Genomic DNA, 20153 nt, shown 5'->3' with positions numbered 1-20153 from the left:
ACTCTTTTTCAGTTTCCCAGGGCATACCTAATTTCCCCCCACCCCCTTTTTAGAACAAACTTTTCCAGAGATTCCCAGGACACATCTCACTGGAATTTTTATGATCTTCTCATCTCCTGGCTGTGCCTCTCAGAGGTGATAGGTTCTGGCCATCTGGCTTTTCTCCCTCCCTTGTATCATGTGTGGGTTATATAAATTCGATATAAGATTAAATATATTCAGGTCACATCAAGAAAGGATTTCTTTATCAGCCTCCCTCCACTTTTCTTCTTCCACTGAAGAAATGACAGATACACGGATCTGACAACCGTTTTACGATTCCCTTTACAGGTTGTCCTCAACTTTATGACCACAATTGAGCCTAAAATTTATGTTGTTTAGTGAGAAATATGTTAAGTTTGTTAAGACCCCTCACACCCCCGACATAAACTGTTTCAACTCCGATCCTCAAAACGATGCTAGAGCCCTACACACCAGAACAACTAGACACGAGGAGAGTTTTTTCCCAAACGCCATCACTCTGCTAAACAAATAATTCCCTCAACGCTGTCCAAGTATTACAAAGTCTGCACTATTACTATTAATCTTCTCATCACTACTTATCACCCATCCCCTCCCACTTGTGCCTGTATGGCTGTAACTTTGTCACTTGTATCCTAAGGACTTTTATTGTTTCCTAGTATGATTGCTTATTCTTCCCTATGACTATCATTAAGTGTTGCACCTGATGATTCTCAACTCTTGATGAATGTATCTTCTTTTAAGTACACTGAGAGCATTTGCACCAAGACAAATTCCTTGTGTGTCCAGTCACACTTGGCCAATAAAGTATTCTATTCTAAGTGACCTTTGTCCCATTTTATGACTTTTCTTGCCACATTTGTGAGGTGAATCACTGCAGGGGTTAAATTAGTGACAGAGTTAAGTGAATTGGGTTTCCCCATTGGCTTTGCTTGTGAAAAGGCCGCAAAAGGGGATCACGCAACCCCGGGACAATGCAGAGGCCTGACCATACTACCTAAATATCTGCGACCTCTCAGCCACCCCACACGCTTGTGTACTCTCCCTGGCCTGCATCTGAACTCTTGTACACACCCCTGGACCATCTCTTCACCTGGCAGCGGCCACTTACCTGCCTGACTTGGCTTGTGGGAAGTTGGCAAAGGAGCATTGGCCATCGGAATTGACTTCCTGCCAGCTTCTCTATTGCATTGTGACAAGCTTTCCGCAAGCGTTGGAAATGATCCTGCTTTGGCCGCAGCTGCATGGCAGTTCTAAAACAGCCTCAACATTTCCAAATTTCAACCCGAAAGCAAGGATGGGCCCTCTACTTTGGATACATCTTATAGAGGTACATTGCTTCAAAAAGATTTTTGCCCTATTATACACTGTTTTGTGCAATTTCAATTAAAAAACAAGACCCAAAGCAAATCTAGGTTCACTGCAATGCTTTATTAGACAATATGGACGGGAGCGGATATCCTGCGAAAGAATGGTGGGAGACACTTACTGGTGGGTTCAAAGGCTGCCATTTCCCCTCCATGGAGACCTTGGGTTGAGGCTGGTCCCAAGGGAAGACCCAGCAGCCAAGGAGGAAACTGCAGTGTCATGATGCAAACTAGCCTAATCTAGTTGCTTTAATGCCCAATGCAAAGAACATAAATCACATGATTTTGGCTGTCTTCACTTCACCCCTTTGACCCCATAGAAATAGATGAAACGCAACATATCTGAATGAGGAGAATTGAATATAAATTTTAAAGCGGAAAAATATTATTTATTTAAAAAAAAACCCCACCCAAAAAAAAAAAAAAAAAAAAAAAAAAAAAAAAAAAAAAACCCCCCCCACCCCCCACAACCCCCCCCTCCCCTTCCCTATTACACTTTCCCTTAAAATTAAAATAAATAAATAAAACAAAACCCCCCCTTTTTTTTTTTTTTTTTAAATAATTTAAAATTATCCCCCCCAAACCCCCAACCCCCCCCACAAAAAAAAAAAAAAAAACACCCAAAAACCCCCCCCCCCCCCCCCCCCCCCCCACCACCCCCCCCCCCCCTATAAAAAACCCCCCCCTCCCCCAAGCCGGTAAAAACCCCCCCCCCCCCCCCCCCCCCCCTTCTTCTTTTTTCCCCCCCCCCCCAAACCACCTTGAGAACCTCACTGGGCTCCAGCATCAGATTATCTCAGATATTGAGTGCAAAAACAAGAACATTAAAATGACTTCAGACCTCAAAAGTGGCTTTTGGCGGGAGGTGGGGGGGCGGGAGATGTAAAGTTAAAAAGCTATGGAACTGCTCCAAGGAGAAGCAGCAGGACCAGGAGCCCCTCCAGCCTTTGGGGCACCGCATTAAAGGGAAAAGCCCCCTCGAGGCGGGGGCCCTGCAGCCCCGGGTCCCTCTTCCTGGGGAGGGAGGGGGCATTCAACGGGGGACACGCAGAGCTGGGGGGCTGCACGGGGCGCAACCTCCCGAGGAGCCGCGGAGGAAAAGCTTCGCCTTCCTGGAGGTCAGCAGAGGAATATTAAGGGGGGCTTCTGGGGGGAGGAGGCGGGAAAAGGGGGCGAGGGAGCTAGATTGGGGGTCCCCTCGCTACCTGGAGGCCGCGGAGGAGCCTGGCCGGAGTCCCCCAGGAGGAAGCGGAGCCCCTTCAGCTTCACCTGCCTGGATGTGCCCCAGCCTCCCCCGCTTCCCTAGGGGAGACCCCGGAGGGGGAAAGCCGCAGCCCAAACAGGGACCCCGACCTCCGCAAGACTGGACGCGGGGAACAGGCAGACATTCAGCACTGCGCAGGCGCCCCCCGGCTCGTTACAGAAAGGAGGACGCCGATTGGCAGAAAGGCTGCTCGGGGCGGTTCCTCCATTGGCACAGGCGGAGCTTCCGGGGAAAAGGGCGTGTAGCCTCCGGAAATTAGACGGGCAAGGAGGCCGCTGCCGGAATCGGCGATAGAAGAGCCCGGATGATGCAGGTTTGGCGCAGGGGATGCTGGGAGTCGCAGTCCGGGGTGGTTTTTTTCATGAGAAGGGAGGCCTGGGAGTCCGAGGCCTAGATTGGCGGGGGCGGGGGCGACGCTTGGAGGGAGGCCGGGTCCACCTCAAGGAAGCCCGGAAGGCCCGTGAGAGGCGGAGGCGGAGGCCTGGGCCTCCCGTGCGGGGAAGGGGACGCAGCCGTGACCCGCCTCTCTTTCTCCCCCTCAGGAGGATGGAGGAGCCGCACAGGAGGAGGAGGAGGAGAGCGGCCCCCGCGGAGCAGCCCTGCCCGGCCCCGTCGCGGGTTCCCCGGGAGACGGCGGGGAAAGGCCTCGAGGCCCCTGGGCTGCATGTGGGATGAGCCCAGGGAGACCCAGGCAAAGGCGGCTGCCCGGAGGCCGATGCGGGGAGAAGGACACGAGCGAAGACCCCGAGACGGGCCTGGAGGGCGGAGGGTCCCTCAGAAGACCCGGGAGGCCCCGAAGGACCCAGGAGGAAGGAAAGAGATTTCAGTGCCCGGAATGCGAAAAATCTTTCACAACAAATGGAAATCTTAAAGTGCATCTAAACATCCACTCAAGAGATCAATCATTTAAATGCCTGGAGTGTGGAAAAAGCTTCAATTATAGGAGCAGCCTTTCTACACATCAAATAATCCACACGGGAGAAAAGCCTCTAAATGCCTGGAGTGTGAAAACAGCTTCAGACAGTTGGGAAACCTTTCTAGACATCAAAGGATCCACTGGAGAAAGAAACAGAAGCAATGCCTGGAAGGCAGAGGGTCCTTCAGAAGACCCAGGAATCCCCAAAGGATCCAGGAGGAAGGAAAGAGATTTCAGTGCCCGGAATGCGAAAAATCCTTCAAAACAAGTTCACTTCTTCAAAGGCACCTAAGGATCCACTCAGGACAGAAACCTCATAAATGCCTGGAGTGTGGAAAGAGCTTCTCTCTGAAGCATCACCTTTATAAGCATCAAAAGACCCACTCAGGAGAGAAACCTTATAAGTGCTTGGAGTGCGGAAAGAGCTTCAGTGAGAGAAGCAACCTTTCCAGACATCAAAAGATCCACTTGAGAGAGAAAGCGAATAAATGCCTGGAGGGTGGAGGGTCCTTCAGAAGACTGAGGAATCCCCAAAGGATCCAGGAGGGAGAAAAGAGATTTCAGTGCCCGGAATGCGAAAAATCCTTCAAAAGAAATGGACATCTTAAAGTGCATCTAAGCATCCACTCAAGAGATCGATCATTTAAATGCCTGGAGTGTGGAAAAAGCTTCAATTATAGGAGCAACCTTTCTACACATCAAATAATCCACACTGGAGAAAAGCCTCATAAATGCCTGGAGTGTGGAAAGAGCTTCTCTCTGAAGCATCACCTTTATAGGCATCTAATGATCCACTCAGGACAGAAAACATTTCAGTGCCTGGAATGTGAAAAATCCTTCATAAAAAACAGTTATCTTCAAAAGCATCTAAGAAGCCACTCAAAAGAGAAACCGTTTGAATGCTTTGAGTGTGGAAATAGATTCAGTCTGTTGGGAAACCTTTATAGACATCAAAAGATCCACTGGGGAGAGGAACTGAATAAATGTCTGGAGGGCGGAGAGTCCTTTGGAAGACCTGGGAATCCCCAAAGGATCCAGGAGGGAGGAAAGAAATATCAATGCTCTGATTGTGAAAAATCCTTCAAAACAAATGGACAACTGCAAAGGCATCTAAGCGTCCACTCAGGACAGAAACCTCATAAATGCCTGGAATGTGGAAAGAGCTTCAGTGAGAGGGGATGCCTTTATAGACATCAAAGGATCCACACAGGAGAAAAACCTCATAAATGCCTGGAATGTGGAAAGAGCTTCAGTGAGAGGGGATGCCTTTATAGACATCAAAAGATCCACACAGGAGAAAAACCTCATAAATGCCTGGAATGTGGAAAGAGCTTCAGTCATGCCAGCAGGCTTTACGCACACCAAAGAATCCACACAGGAGAAAAACCTCACAAATGCCTGAAGTGTGGAAAGAGCTTCAGACATAGCAGCAACCTTTACGTACACAAAAGAATCCACACAGGAGGAAATCTTATAAATGCCTGGAGTGTGGAAAGAGCTTCTCTGAAGCATCACCTTGTAGGCATCTAATGATCCACTCGGGACAGAAACCTCATAAATGCCTGGAATGTGGAAAGAGCTTCAGTGAGAGGGAATGCCTTTATAGACATCAAAGGATCCACACAGGAGAAAAACCTCATAAATGCCTGGAATGTGGAAAGAACTTCAGTCAGAGTAGCAGCCTTTATAGACACCAAAGAATCCACACAGGAGAAAAACCTCACAAATGCCTAAATATCAGTGCCCAGAATGTGAAAAATCCTTCAAAAGAAACGACCATCTTCAGAGCCATCTAATCATCCACTCGGGACAGAAACCTCATAAATGCCTGGAGTGTGGAAAGAGCTTCAGATATAGCAGCACTCTTTACACACACCAAAGAATCCACACAGGAGAGAAACCATATAAATCCCTGGAATGTGGAAAGCGCTTCAGACATAGCAGCAGACTTTACACACACCAAAGAATCCACACATGAGAGAAACGTTAGAAATGTCGAGTGTGGAAGGAGCTTCAATATGAGTAAAGAGCTTCAATATGAGTGGAAACCTTCATAGACATCAAAAGGTCCATTTGAGTAAATGTCCGGAGGGCGGAGTGTCCTTCGGAAGACCCAGGAGACCTCGAAGGATCCAGGAGGGGGGAAAGAATATCAGTGCCCGGAATGTGAAAAATCCTTCAAAACAAATGGAAATCTTAAAATGTATCTAAGCATCCACTCAAGAGATCAATCAATTAAATGTCAGGAGTGTGGGAAAAACTTCAATCATAGGAGCAGCTTTGATACATACTATAATGTCAGTCTCTTATGTCCATGATTTTTTTTGTTAAATAATAAAAATGTCTAAAAACTTATTTCCCTTTTGCAAAGCGTCAGTTTGAAATCGTTTTCAAAAGTTCTTGACCCTGGCATCAATTAACCCCCCTTGGAAGCAGCCAACCAGGATGTCTTGTGGCCAGTCAGTGAACCTGCGAGCCAGGGCACGAACCTCTTGGATATACTCGGCAGCTCCTCTCCATCCCTGGCTAATGGTCTTGATGCCATCTTTATGGTTGGCCAGGGGGTCCTTGAACCGCTTGCAGAGCACGCCATGAAGCGGTTGAAGTTTCTCAGCTATCGTTGTGGGCAGTGACTCCACTGTGAAGTGGCACCTTCTAGGGCCATGGTGACACATCTCACTTTGGTACCCTGTGTGGTTCTTTCTAGACCGCACTCCTACATGTAGCTCCAAATCTGGGCCAAGAATAACCCCAGTTACTGTGGGATGCCTGTTAAATTTCATGCCCACCAGTGGTGTCTTATGAATCATCATCCTCACTGGTGCTAAATCCGGGTGGGAGGGGGGGAGAAACCATAAAAATGCCTTGACTGCGGAAAGAGCTTTACTCTTAGTGGATGCCTCCGTCGACATCAAAGGATTCACGTGGGAGGAAAACCATAAACATGCCTGAGAGTGGAAGGTCCTTCGGTCACAATGGACACACTGATATAATAGCGTTTAGGCTTATATTCTGCCCCATAGCGCTTTACCTCACTGTGGGAGGTTTAGAAAGGAAGGGTTACAGGTGATCCACGACTTATGACCACAAACCCAAAATTTCTGTTGTTAAGTGAGACATTTTGTTAAGTGAGTTTTGCCCCATTTTACAGCCATTCCTGCCACAAATGTATCACTGAAGTTGATAAGTGAGTAATCCGGTTGTTAAGCGAATCTGGTTCCCCCACTGACGTTGCTTGTCAGGTCTCTAAAGGGGATCACATGTACCCCGGGACACAGCCATGGTCATAAGTATGAGTCAGTTGCAAAGTGCCTGAATTTTCTTCACAGGTTGATGGGTATGCTACAAAGGTCGGAACTAAAAAACGGTCCTAAGTCACTTTTTTCAATGCCGTTATAACTTTGAATGGCTATGTAAGCACTGGACTTTTTCCCCTTCAACCGAAAAGAATGAACTTCTGAAAACTATATATTTCAAAAGGAAATCTTTATTGAAAGATGATTCCAGCACTATTCAAAGCAGAATCTAAGAGGCTCGCAGGCATACAGTAATAGATAAGTAATAGATAAGACTCTCAGCCCAAATACCCCAAGTAAACGTCTGAACAAGACCGTTTTACGATTTCCTTTACAGGTTGTCCTGTAAAGCCATTGTTTGGCTGGGCAAAGACTGGGTTTTGTGCTGCAACTCAGCTGCTTTTTCAATCCCAGAGCTACGTGGCCTTCCAAGGTGCTCCAGAACTGCTGCCTGTTTGTTCCTTGGTCTTCTTGATCTCCTCCCTTCCTCCAACTTGTGGAGAGCTTGCACCAACTCTGCCACAACACTCCCACAGCTTGCAGGGAGAAAGTCGGTGGGGAATCCAGCAGGGAATGTCATGTTGCATGGTTGCCCCCCAATCTGCACATCCTCCCTGTCCTCTGCAACCAGGCATTGGCCGCTTGCCCACCCTCCCCGACATCTGCTGCACACTGCCTAGCTATCTGCGACCTCTCAGCCACCCCACACGCTCGGGTACTCTCCCTGACCTGCATCTGATCTCTTGCACACGCCCCTTGTCCATCTCTTCACCTGGCAGCGGCCACTTACCTAATTCTGTGAGTTTGCTTGCAAGCAAATATAATGTAAGACTCAGGTAGCCAATAGGAGAATGGTAGATCTCTGAGTGAATCTGCTTCTGTGAGCAACTCAATCTGCCTGCCTCCTTTGCCTGATTTTGGGTAAAACTTGCTCTTTTCTTTATAAAAAATTCAACATTTACATAAATATAATATTTGCATACAAGCCATGCCAGCCAGTCACATAACCAAGCCACACCCACAAATTAGACCACGCCCACAAAACTGATTAACCATTTTGAATCCAACCCCTTCCTCTTTGTTTGTGTGTTGGGGGGAGAGGTTAGATCACATCTCTCTCTCTCTGCCACTGTCAGGCTATAGAACTTTTTCCCATTCAATTAATAACAATGAACTTCTGAGAACCAAACGTATCAAAAGGAATCCTTTATTGAGATGAGACAATTCATATTTAGAACCCCTCCCCTTATCTCGATGTGTATTTAGAAAAACAAAAGCCAGTGTGTTAATTCCCCTCCCACCCCTTCTGTAGGAACGATCTTTCTCAGTTTCCCAGAACATACCTAATTCCCCCACCCCCTTTTTAGAACGATCTTTTTCCAGAGATTCCCCAGATACATCTCACTGGATTTTTTATGATCTTCTCATCTCCTGGCTGTGCCTCTCTTGGAGGTGATAGGTTCTGGCCATCTGGCTTTTCTCCCTCCATTTTATCATGTGTGGGTTATACAAATTTGATAGAAGGTTACATGAAGAAACGATATCTTTATCAGCCTCCACCCTCCTTTTCTTCTTCCACTGAACAAATGACAGATACATGGATCTGACATCCTGCCCTCCTTAAAAAACAGATAGGTCTACCTGGAAAAAACAAAAATCATGCATTACATTTGCGGTTTTGGGAGTTTAGCCCCTGGTAGGATTTCGATAGCGCAGTCTGTGGCTCGATGGGGTGGGAGTTCATCACAAGCTTCCTCACTAAATGCTTGGGCCAGATCCTGGTACTCATTTGGAATATTAATGGGTTCAGCCGACTGTCCGGTCATGGCTGATTCTCTGTTCTCTGTCCCTTTCTTTATCCTTTTCTCTGAGCTTTTTGCAAATATGATGTCTCTCTGGAATGTTACAGTTCCTTTCCTCCAATTTATTTTTGGATTCCATTTCCGCAGCCATGTGAGACCTAGGACTAGCGGCTATCCCATTCCTGAAGCTACAATAAATGTGAGCATCTCCCTATGGTTTCCTAGTTTTATTTTGAATGGTTCTCTGGTAAACCTGGCTGCCCCTCCCCCCCGATTAACCATTTTGAATCCCACCCCTTCCTCTTTTTTGTGTGTGTGAGGGACAGAGGTTAGATCAGATCTCTCTCTCTCTCTCTGCCACCAACGTCAACAAGCCACCATCAGTCAAAATTCATATTAGTGGTCCCTGGGATTTAAAATTATGAGTTTGGTGGTCCCTGAGGTCCAAAAGGTTGGCGACCCCTGGACTAGAAGACCTCCAAGTGTCAGATCTGTGTATCTGTCATTTCTCCAGTGGAAGAAGAAAAGGGGGAGGGGAAGCTGATAAAGAAATCCTTTCTTGATGTAACCTGAATATATCTAATCTTATATCGAATTTGTATAACCCACACATGATACAATGGAAGGGGAAAAGCCAGATGGCCAGAACCTATCACCTCTGAGAGGCACAGCCAGGAGATGAGAAGATCATAAAAATTCCAGTGAGATGTGTCCTGGGAATCTCTGGAAAAGTTCATTCTAAAAAGGGGTGGGGGAAATTGTGAAAAAGATCCTTCCTTACAAAAGGGGGGAGGAATTAACATATTGGCTTTTGTTTCACTAAATACACATCGAGATAAGGGGAGGGGTTCTAACCTCCCTTTTGCATCCCTGTATGCCTGAGGGACCTCAGTCCCTGTTTTGAACTCCTACAGGAATTGTCTCATCATTTTCAGAAGTTCATTCTAGTTGAGTGAATGGGAAAAGTTCGGTCGCCTGACACCAAGGTCCCTTCCAGCTCGGTTGTTCTTATTCTGTTAGCTGACAAGGGAGCTTCCTGCATAGGTCCAAAACCACCTTGAGAACCTCACTGGGCTCCAGCATCAGATTATCTCAGATATTGAGTGCAAAAACAAGAAGATTAAAATGACTTCAGACCTCAAAAGTGGCTTTTGGCTGGATGTGGGGGTGGGGGGCGGGAGATGTAAAATTAAAAAGCTATGGAACTGCTCCAAGGAGAAGCAGCAGGACCAGGAGCCCCTCCAGCCTTTGGGGCACCGCATTAAAGGGAAAAGCCCCCTCGAGGCGGGGGGCCCTGCAGCCCGGGTCCCTCTTCCTGGGGAGGGAGGGGGCATTCAACGGGGGACACGCAGAGCTGGGGGGCTGCACGGGGCGCAACCTCCCGAGGAGCCGCGGAGGAAAAGCTTCGCCTTCCTGGAGGTCAGCAGAGGAATATTAAGGGGGCTTCTGGGGGGAGGAGGCGGGAAAAGGGGGCGAGGGAGCTAGATTGGGGGGGTCCCCCTCGCTACCTGGAGGCCGCGGAGGAGCCTGGCCGGAGTCCCCCAGGAGGAAGCGGAGCCCCTTCAGCTTCACCTCCCTGGATGTGCCCCCGCCCGCCCCGCCTTGCCTGGGGAGACCCCGGAGGGGGAAAGCCGCAGCCCAAACAGGGACCCCCGACCTCCGCAAGACTGGACGCGGGGAACAGGCAGACATGCAGCACTGCGCAGGCGCCCCCCGGTCGTTACAGAAAGGAGGACGCCGATTGGCAGAAAGGCTGCTCGGGGCGGTTCCTCCATTGGCACAGGCGGAGCTTCCGGGGAAAAGGGCGTGTAGCCTCCGGAAATTAGACGGGAAGGAGGCCGCTGCCGGAATCGGAGATAGAAGAGCCCGGATGATGCAGGTTTGGCGCAGGGGATGCTGGGAATCGCAGTCCGGGGTGGTTTTTTCATGAGAAGGGAGGCCTGGGAGTCCGAGGCCTAGACTGGCGGGGGCGACGCTTGGAGGGAGGCCGGGTCTGCCTCAAGCAGGCCCGGAATCCCCGTGAGAGGCGGAGGGGAGGCCTGGGCCTCCCCTGCGGGGAAGGGGACGCAGCCGTAACCCGCCTCTCTTTCTCCCCTCAGGAGGATGGAGGAGCTGCCCGGGAGGAGGAGGAGAGCGGCCCCCGCAGAGCAGCCCTGCTCGGCCCCGTCGCGGGTTCCCTGGGAGACGGCGGGGAAAGGCCTCGAGGCCCCTGGGCTGCATGTGGGATGAGCCCAGGGAGGCCCAGGCAAAGGCGGCTGCCCGGAGGGCGATGCGGGGAGGACACGAGCGAAGACCCCGAAACGGGCCTGGAGGGCGGAGGGTCCCTCAGAAGATCCGGGAGGCCCCGAAGGATCCAGGAGGGAGGAAAGAGATTTCAGTGCCCGGAATGCGAAAAATCTTTCACAACAAATGGAAATCTTAAAGTGCATCTAAACATCCACTCAAGAGACCAATCATTTAAATGCTTGGAGTGTGGAAAAAGCTTCAATTATAGGAGCAGCCTTTCTACACATCAAATAATCCACCCAGGAGAGAAACCATATAAATGCCTGGAGTGTGAAAACAGCTTCAGACAGTTGGGAAACCTTTCTAGACATCAAAGGATCCACTGGAGAAAGAAACAGAAGCAATGCCTGGAAGGCAGAGGGTCCTTCAGAAAACCCAGGAATCCCCAAAGGATCCAGGAGGGAGGAAAGAGATTTCAGTGCCCGGAATGCGAAAAATCTTTCAAAACTAGTTCACTTCTTCAAAGGCACCTAAGCATTCACTCAGGACAGAAACCTCATAAATGCTTGGAGTGTGGAAAGAGCTTCTCTCTGAATGAATACCTTTATAAGCATCAAAGGACCCACTCAGGAGAGAAACCTTATAAGTGCTTGGAGTGCGGAAAGAGCTTCAGTGAGAGAAGCAAACTTTCCAGACATCAAAAGATCCACACAGGAGAAAAACCTCATAAATGCCTGGAATGTGGAAAGAGCTTCAGTCATACCAGCAGACTTTACGCACACCAAAGAATCCACACAGGAGAAAAACCTCACAAATGCCTGAAGTGTGGAAAGAGCTTCAGACATAGCAGCAGCCTTTACGTACACAAAAGAATCCACACAGGAGAGAAACCTTATAAATGCCTGGAGTGTGGAAAGAGCTTCTCTCTGAAGCATCACCTTTGTAGGCATCTAATGATCCACTCGGGACAGAAACCTCATAAATGCCTGGAATGTGGAAAGAGCTTCAGTAGGAGTGGAAACCTTCATAGACATCAAAAGATCCATTCGAATCAATGCTTAAAGGGTGTAGAGTCCTTCAGAATACCCAGTAGGCCCCAAAGGATCCAAGAGGGAGGAAAGGAATTTCAGTGCCCGGAATGGGAAAAATCCTTCAGAAGAAAAGACCATCTTCAAAGCCATCTAAGCATCCACACTGGAGAGAAACCTCATAAATGCGCGGAGTGTGGAAAGAACCTCAATGATGGGAGCAGCCCTTGCAAACATGAAACAATCCAGCTTGGAGACAAACCAAATAAATGCCTGGAGTGTGGAATGAGCTTCAGTCAGAGGAGAAGCCTTTATACACATCAAAGGATCCACACAGGGAGAAACGTTATAAGTGCCCAGAGTGTGGAAAGAGCTTCAGACAGTTGGGAACCCTTTGTAGACATCAAAAGATCCACTGGAGAGAGAAACTGAATAAATGCCTGGAGGGTGGAGGGTCCATTGAAAGACCCGGGATTCCGCAAAGGATCCAGGAGGGAGGAAAGGAATATCAGTGCCCGGAATGCGAAAAACGCTTCAAAACAAATTCACATCTTCAAAGGCACTTAAGGATGCACTCAGGACAGAAACCTCATAAATGCCTGGAGTGTGGAAAGAGGTTCAGTGAGAGGGGAAGCCTTTATAGACATCAAAAGATCCACACAGGAGAGAAACCTTATAAATGCCTGGAGTGTGGAAAGAGCTTCAGATATAGCAGCGCTCTTTACACGCACCAAAGAATCCACACAGGAGAGAAACCATATAAATGCCTGGAGTGTGGAAAGAGCTTCAGACATAGCAGCAGCCTTTACACACACCAAAGAATCCACACAGGAGAGAAACGTTATAAATGTCTGGAGTGTGGAAAGAGCTTCAATATGAGTGGAAACCTTCATAGACATCAAAAGGTCCATTTGAATAAATGCCCGGAGGACGGAGAGTCCTTCGGAAGACCCGGGAGACCCCGAAGGATCCAGGAGGGAGGAAAGAATATCAGTGCCCGGAATGTGAAAATTTTTTCAAAACAAATGGAAATCTTAAAATGCATCTAAACATCCCCTCAAGAGATCAATTATTTAAATGCAAGGAGTGTGGAAAAATCTTCAATCATAGGAGCAGCTTTGATACACACTATGACGCCAGTCTCTTATGTCCATGATTTTTTTGTTAAATAATTAAAATGTCTAAAAACTTATTTCCCTTTTGCAGTGTCAGTTTGAAATAGTTTACAAAAGTTCTTGACCCTGACATCAATTAACCCCCAAAACTGCTGCGTGTTTGTTCCTTGGTCTTCTTGATCTCCCTTCCTCCAACTTGTGGAGAGCTTGCACCAACTCTGCCACAACACTCCCACAGCTTGCAGGGTGAAAGTCGGTGGGGAATCCAGCAGGGAATGTCATATTGCATGGTTGCCCCCAATCTGCACATCCTTCCTGTCCTCTGCAACCAGGCATTGGCCGCTTGCCCACCCTCCCGACATCTGCTGCACACTGCCTAGCTATCTGGAACCTCTCAGCCACCCCACCCACTCGGGTACTCTCCCTGACCTGCATCTGATCTCTTGCACACGCCCCTTGTCCATCTCTTCACCTGGCAGCGGCCACTTACCTAATTCTGTGAGTTTGTTTGCCAGCAAATATAATGTAAGACTCAGGTAGCCAATAGGAGAATGGTAGATCTCTGAGTGAATCTACTTCTGTGAGCAACTCAATCTGCCTGCCTCCTTTGCCTGATTTTGGGTAAAAGTTGCTCTTTTCTTTATAAAAATTCAACATTTCCATAAATATAATATTTGCATACAAGCCATGCCAGCCAGTCACATTACCAAGCCACACCCACAAATTAGACCACGCCCACAAAACTGATTAACCATTTTGAATCCAACCCCTTCCTCTTTGTTTGTGTGTTGGGGGAGAGGTTAGATCACATCTCTCTCTGCCACTGTCAGGCTATAGAACTTTTTCCCATTCAATTAATAACAATGAACTTCTGAGAACCAAACATATCAAAAGGAATCCTTTATTGAGATGAGACAATTCATAATTGGAACCCCTCCCTTATCTCGATGTGTATTTAGAAAAACAAAAGCCAGTGTGTTAATTCCCCTCCCACCCCTTCTGTAGGAACGATCTTTCTCAGTTTCCCAGAACATACCTAATTTCCCCCCCTTTTTAGAACGATCTTTTTCCAGAGATTCCCCAGATACATCTCACTGGATTTTTTATGATCTTCTCATCTCCTGGCTGTGCCTCTCTTGGAGGTGATAGGTTCTGGCCATCTGGCTTTTCTCCCTCCATTTTATCACGTGTGGGTTATACAAATTTGATAGAAGGTTACATGAAGAAACGATATCTTTATCAGCCTCCACCCTCCTTTTCTTCTTCCACTGAACAAATGACAGATACATGGATCTGACATCCTGCCCTCCTTAAAAAACAGATAGGTCTACCTGGAAAAAACAAAAATCATGCATTATATTTGCGGTTTTGGGAGTTTAGCCCCTGGTAGGATTTCGATAGCGCAGTCTGTGGCTCGATGGGGTGGGAGTTCATCACAAGCTTCCTCACTAAATGCTTGGGTCAGATCCTGGTACTCATTTGGAATATTAATGGGTTCAGCCGACTGTCCAGTCATGGCTGATTCTCTGTTCTCTGTCCCTTTCTTTATCCTTTTCTCTGAGCTTTTTGCAAATATGATGTCTCTCTGGAATGTTACAGTTCCTTTCCTCCAATTTATTTTTGGATTCCATTTCCGCAGCCATGTGAGACCTAGGACTAGCGGCTATCCCATTCCTGAAGCTACAATAAATGTGAGCATCTCCCTATGGTTTCCTAGTTTTATTTTGAATGGTTCTCTGGTAAACCTGGCTGGCTCCCCCCCCCCATTAACCATTTTGAATCCCACCCCTTCCTCTTTTTTGTGTGTGTGGGGGGGGGACAGAGGTTAGATCAGATCTCCTCTCTCTCTGTCACCAACGTCAACAAGCCACCATCAGTCAAAATTCATATTAGTGGTCCCTGGGATTTAAAATTATGAGTTTGGTGGTCCCCGAGGTCCAAAAGGTTGGCGACCCCTGGACTAGAAGACCTCCAAGTGTCAGATCTGTGTATCTGTCATTTCTCCAGTGGAAGAAGAAAAGGGGGAGGGGAAGCTGATAAAGAAATCCTTTCTTGATGTAACCTGAATATATCTAATCTTATATCGAATTTGTATAACCCACACATGATACAATGGAAGGGGAAAAGCCAGATGGCCAGAACCTATCACCTCTGAGAGGCACAGCCAGGAGATGAGAAGATCATAAAAATTCCAGTGAGATGTGTCCTGGGAATCTCTGGAAAAGTTCATTCTAAAAAGGGGGTGGGGGGAAATTGTGAAAAAGATCCTTCCTTACAAAAGGGGGGGGGAGGAATTAACATATTGGCTTTTGTTTCACTAAATACACATCGAGATAAGGGGAGGGGTTCTAACCTCCCTTTTGCATCCCTGTATGCCTGAGGGACCTCAGTCCCTGTTTTGAACTCCTACAGGAATTGTCTCATCATTTTCAGAAGTTCATTCTAGTTGAGTGAATGGGAAAAGTTCGGTCGCCTGACACCAAGGTCCCTTCCAGCTCGGTTGTTCTTATTCTGTTAGCTGACAAGGGAGCTTCCTGCATAGGTCCAAAACCACCTTGAGAACCTCACTGGGCTCCAGCATCAGATTATCTCAGATATTGAGTGCAAAAACAAGAAGATTAAAATGACTTCAGACCTCAAAAGTGGCTTTTGGCTGGATGTGGGGGTGGGGGGCGGGAGATGTAAAATTAAAAAGCTATGGAACTGCTCCAAGGAGAAGCAGCAGGACCAGGAGCCCCTCCAGCCTTTGGGGCACCGCATTAAAGGGAAAAGCCCCCTCGAGGCGGGGGGCCCTGCAGCCCCGGGTCCCTCTTCCTGGGGAGGGAGGGGGGCATTCAACGGGGGGACACGCAGAGCTGGGGGGGCTCACGGGGCGCAACCTCCCGAGGAGCCGCGGAGGAAAAGCTTCGCCTTCCTGGAGGTCAGCAGAGGAATATTAAGGGGGCTTCTGGGGGAGGAGGCGGGAAAAGGGGGCGAGGGAGCTAGATTGGGGGTCCCCTCGCTACCTGGAGGCCGCGGAGGAGCCTGGCCGGAGTCCCCCAGGAGGAAGCGGAGCCCCTTCAGCTTCACCTCCCTGGATGTGCCCCCGCCCGCCCCGCCTTGCCTGGGGAGACCCCGGAGGGGGAAAGCCGCAGCCCAAACAGGGACCCCCGACCTCCGCAAGACTGGACGCGGGGGAACAGGCAGACATGCAGCACTGCGCAGGCGCCCCCCGGCTCGTTACAGAAAGGAGGACGCCGATTGGCAGAAAGGCTGCTCGGGGCGGTTCCTCCATTGGCACAGGCGGAGCTTCCGGGGAAAAGGGCGTGTAGCCTCCGGAAATTAGACGGGAAGGAGGCCGCTGCCGGAATCGGAGATAGAAGAGCCCGGATGATGCAGGTTTGGCGCAGGGGATGCTGGGAATCGCAGTCCGGGGTGGTTTTTTTCATGAGAAGGGAGGCCTGGGAGTCCGAGGCCTAGACTGGCGGGGGCGACGCTTGGAGGGAGGCCGGGTCTGCCTCAAGCAGGCCCGGAATCCCCGTGAGAGGCGGAGGGGGAGGCCTGGGCCTCCCCTGCGGGGAAGGGGACGCAGCCGTAACCCGCCTCTCTTTCTCCCCCTCAGGAGGATGGAGGAGCTGCCCGGGAGGAGGAGGAGAGCGGCCCCCGCAGAGCAGCCCTGCTCGGCCCCGTCGCGGGTTCCCTGGGAGACGGCGGGGAAAGGCCTCGAGGCCCCTGGGCTGCATGTGGGATGAGCCCAGGGAGGCCCAGGCAAAGGCGGCTGCCCGGAGGGCGATGCGGGGAGGACACGAGCGAAGACCCCGAAACGGGCCTGGAGGGCGGAGGGTCCCTCAGAAGATCCGGGAGGCCCCGAAGGATCCAGGAGGGAGGAAAGAGATTTCAGTGCCCGGAATGCGAAAAATCTTTCACAACAAATGGAAATCTTAAAGTGCATCTAAACATCCACTCAAGAGACCAATCATTTAAATGCTTGGAGTGTGGAAAAAGCTTCAATTATAGGAGCAGCCTTTCTACACATCAAATAATCCACCCAGGAGAGAAACCATATAAATGCCTGGAGTGTGAAAACAGCTTCAGACAGTTGGGAAACCTTTCTAGACATCAAAGGATCCACTGGAGAAAGAAACAGAAGCAATGCCTGGAAGGCAGAGGGTCCTTCAGAAAACCCAGGAATCCCCAAAGGATCCAGGAGGGAGGAAAGAGATTTCAGTGCCCGGAATGCGAAAAATCTTTCAAAACTAGTTCACTTCTTCAAAGGCACCTAAGCATTCACTCAGGACAGAAACCTCATAAATGCTTGGAGTGTGGAAAGAGCTTCTCTCTGAATGAATACCTTTATAAGCATCAAAGGACCCACTCAGGAGAGAAACCTTATAAGTGCTTGGAGTGCGGAAAGAGCTTCAGTGAGAGAAGCAAACTTTCCAGACATCAAAAGATCCACACAGGAGAAAAACCTCATAAATGCCTGGAATGTGGAAAGAGCTTCAGTCATACCAGCAGACTTTACGCACACCAAAGAATCCACACAGGAGAAAAACCTCACAAATGCCTGAAGTGTGGAAAGAGCTTCAGACATAGCAGCAGCCTTTACGTACACAAAAGAATCCACACAGGAGAGAAACCTTATAAATGCCTGGAGTGTGGAAAGAGCTTCTCTCTGAAGCATCACCTTTGTAGGCATCTAATGATCCACTCGGGACAGAAACCTCATAAATGCCTGGAATGTGGAAAGAGCTTCAGTAGGAGTGGAAACCTTCATAGACATCAAAAGATCCATTCGAATCAATGCTTAAAGGGTGTAGAGTCCTTCAGAATACCCAGTAGGCCCCAAAGGATCCAAGAGGGAGGAAAGGAATTTCAGTGCCCGGAATGGGAAAAATCCTTCAGAAGAAAAGACCATCTTCAAAGCCATCTAAGCATCCACACTGGAGAGAAACCTCATAAATGCGCGGAGTGTGGAAAGAACCTCAATGATGGGAGCAGCCCTTGCAAACATGAAACAATCCAGCTTGGAGACAAACCAAATAAATGCCTGGAGTGTGGAATGAGCTTCAGTCAGAGGAGAAGCCTTTATACACATCAAAGGATCCACACAGGGGAGAAACGTTATAAGTGCCCAGAGTGTGGAAAGAGCTTCAGACAGTTGGGAACCCTTTGTAGACATCAAAAGATCCACTGGAGAGAGAAACTGAATAAATGCCTGGAGGGTGGAGGGTCCATTGAAAGACCCGGGATTCCGCAAAGGATCCAGGAGGGAGGAAAGGAATATCAGTGCCCGGAATGCGAAAAACGCTTCAAAACAAATTCACATCTTCAAAGGCACTTAAGGATGCACTCAGGACAGAAACCTCATAAATGCCTGGAGTGTGGAAAGAGGTTCAGTGAGAGGGGAAGCCTTTATAGACATCAAAAGATCCACACAGGAGAGAAACCTTATAAATGCCTGGAGTGTGGAAAGAGCTTCAGATATAGCAGCGCTCTTTACACGCACCAAAGAATCCACACAGGAGAGAAACCATATAAATGCCTGGAGTGTGGAAAGAGCTTCAGACATAGCAGCAGCCTTTACACACACCAAAGAATCCACACAGGAGAGAAACGTTATAAATGTCTGGAGTGTGGAAAGAGCTTCAATATGAGTGGAAACCTTCATAGACATCAAAAGGTCCATTTGAATAAATGCCCGGAGGACGGAGAGTCCTTCGGAAGACCCGGGAGACCCCGAAGGATCCAGGAGGGAGGAAAGAATATCAGTGCCCGGAATGTGAAAATTTTTTCAAAACAAATGGAAATCTTAAAATGCATCTAAACATCCCCTCAAGAGATCAATTATTTAAATGCAAGGAGTGTGGAAAAATCTTCAATCATAGGAGCAGCTTTGATACACACTATGACGCCAGTCTCTTATGTCCATGATTTTTTTTGTTAAATAATTAAAATGTCTAAAAACTTATTTCCCTTTTGCAGTGTCAGTTTGAAATAGTTTACAAAAGTTCTTGACCCTGACATCAATTAACCCCCAAAACTGCTGCGTGTTTGTTCCTTGGTCTTCTTGATCTCCCTTCCTCCAACTTGTGGAGAGCTTGCACCAACTCTGCCACAACACTCCCACAGCTTGCAGGGTGAAAGTCGGTGGGGAATCCAGCAGGGAATGTCATATTGCATGGTTGCCCCCCAATCTGCACATCCTTCCTGTCCTCTGCAACCAGGCATTGGCCGCTTGCCCACCCTCCCCGACATCTGCTGCACACTGCCTAGCTATCTGGAACCTCTCAGCCACCCCACCCACTCGGGTACTCTCCCTGACCTGCATCTGATCTCTTGCACACGCCCCTTGTCCATCTCTTCACCTGGCAGCGGCCACTTACCTAATTCTGTGAGTTTGTTTGCCAGCAAATATAATGTAAGACTCAGGTAGCCAATAGGAGAATGGTAGATCTCTGAGTGAATCTACTTCTGTGAGCAACTCAATCTGCCTGCCTCCTTTGCCTGATTTTGGGTAAAAGTTGCTCTTTTCTTTATAAAAAATTCAACATTTCCATAAATATAATATTTGCATACAAGCCATGCCAGCCAGTCACATTACCAAGCCACACCCACAAATTAGACCACGCCCACAAAACTGATTAACCATTTTGAATCCAACCCCTTCCTCTTTGTTTGTGTGTTGGGGGGAGAGGTTAGATCACATCTCTCTCTGCCACTGTCAGGCTATAGAACTTTTTCCCATTCAATTAATAACAATGAACTTCTGAGAACCAAACATATCAAAAGGAATCCTTTATTGAGATGAGACAATTCATAATTGGAACCCCTCCCCTTATCTCGATGTGTATTTAGAAAAACAAAAGCCAGTGTGTTAATTCCCCTCCCACCCCTTCTGTAGGAACGATCTTTCTCAGTTTCCCAGAACATACCTAATTTCCCCCCCCCCTTTTTTAGAACGATCTTTTTCCAGAGATTCCCCAGATACATCTCACTGGATTTTTTATGATCTTCTCATCTCCTGGCTGTGCCTCTCTTGGAGGTGATAGGTTCTGGCCATCTGGCTTTTCTCCCTCCATTCTATCATGTGTGGGTTATACAAATTTGATATAAGGTTACATGAAGAAATGATATCT

General features: G+C 48.4%; 2 protein-coding genes across 2 annotated transcripts in view; both read left to right on the top strand.

The window, feature by feature from the left end:
- Positions 1-2980: 2980 nt before the first annotated feature.
- LOC113432591 (uncharacterized) lies at positions 2981-18985 on the top strand. Its single transcript, XM_087944038.1, is given in 9 exon segments — positions 2981-3001; positions 3195-3639; positions 3882-4787; positions 11205-11783; positions 11868-12257; positions 12260-12857; positions 16984-17146; positions 17222-17654; positions 17970-18985. Coding segments are annotated over 8 exon segments (4257 nt in total). The 5' UTR covers positions 2981-3001; positions 3195-3323; the 3' UTR covers positions 18842-18985.
- Positions 6208-20153, top strand: part of LOC148129444 (uncharacterized) — a 31483-nt gene continuing 17537 nt past the window's right edge. Inside the window, exon 1 of the mRNA XM_087944008.1 lies at positions 6208-6935. The gene's annotated coding sequence lies outside the window, so the exon portion shown is untranslated. The remainder of the gene's footprint in view (positions 6936-20153) is intronic.

The sequence above is a fragment of the Notechis scutatus genome, chromosome 15, assembly GCF_049901735.1.
Source record: "Notechis scutatus isolate UNSWTSFEM ecotype Mainland chromosome 15, rNotScu1.2, whole genome shotgun sequence".
In the NCBI taxonomy this organism is placed as follows: Eukaryota; Metazoa; Chordata; class Lepidosauria; order Squamata; family Elapidae; genus Notechis; species Notechis scutatus.
The sequence above is the reverse complement of the archived record's forward strand: the minus strand, read 5'-3'. Positions and strand labels throughout refer to the sequence as shown.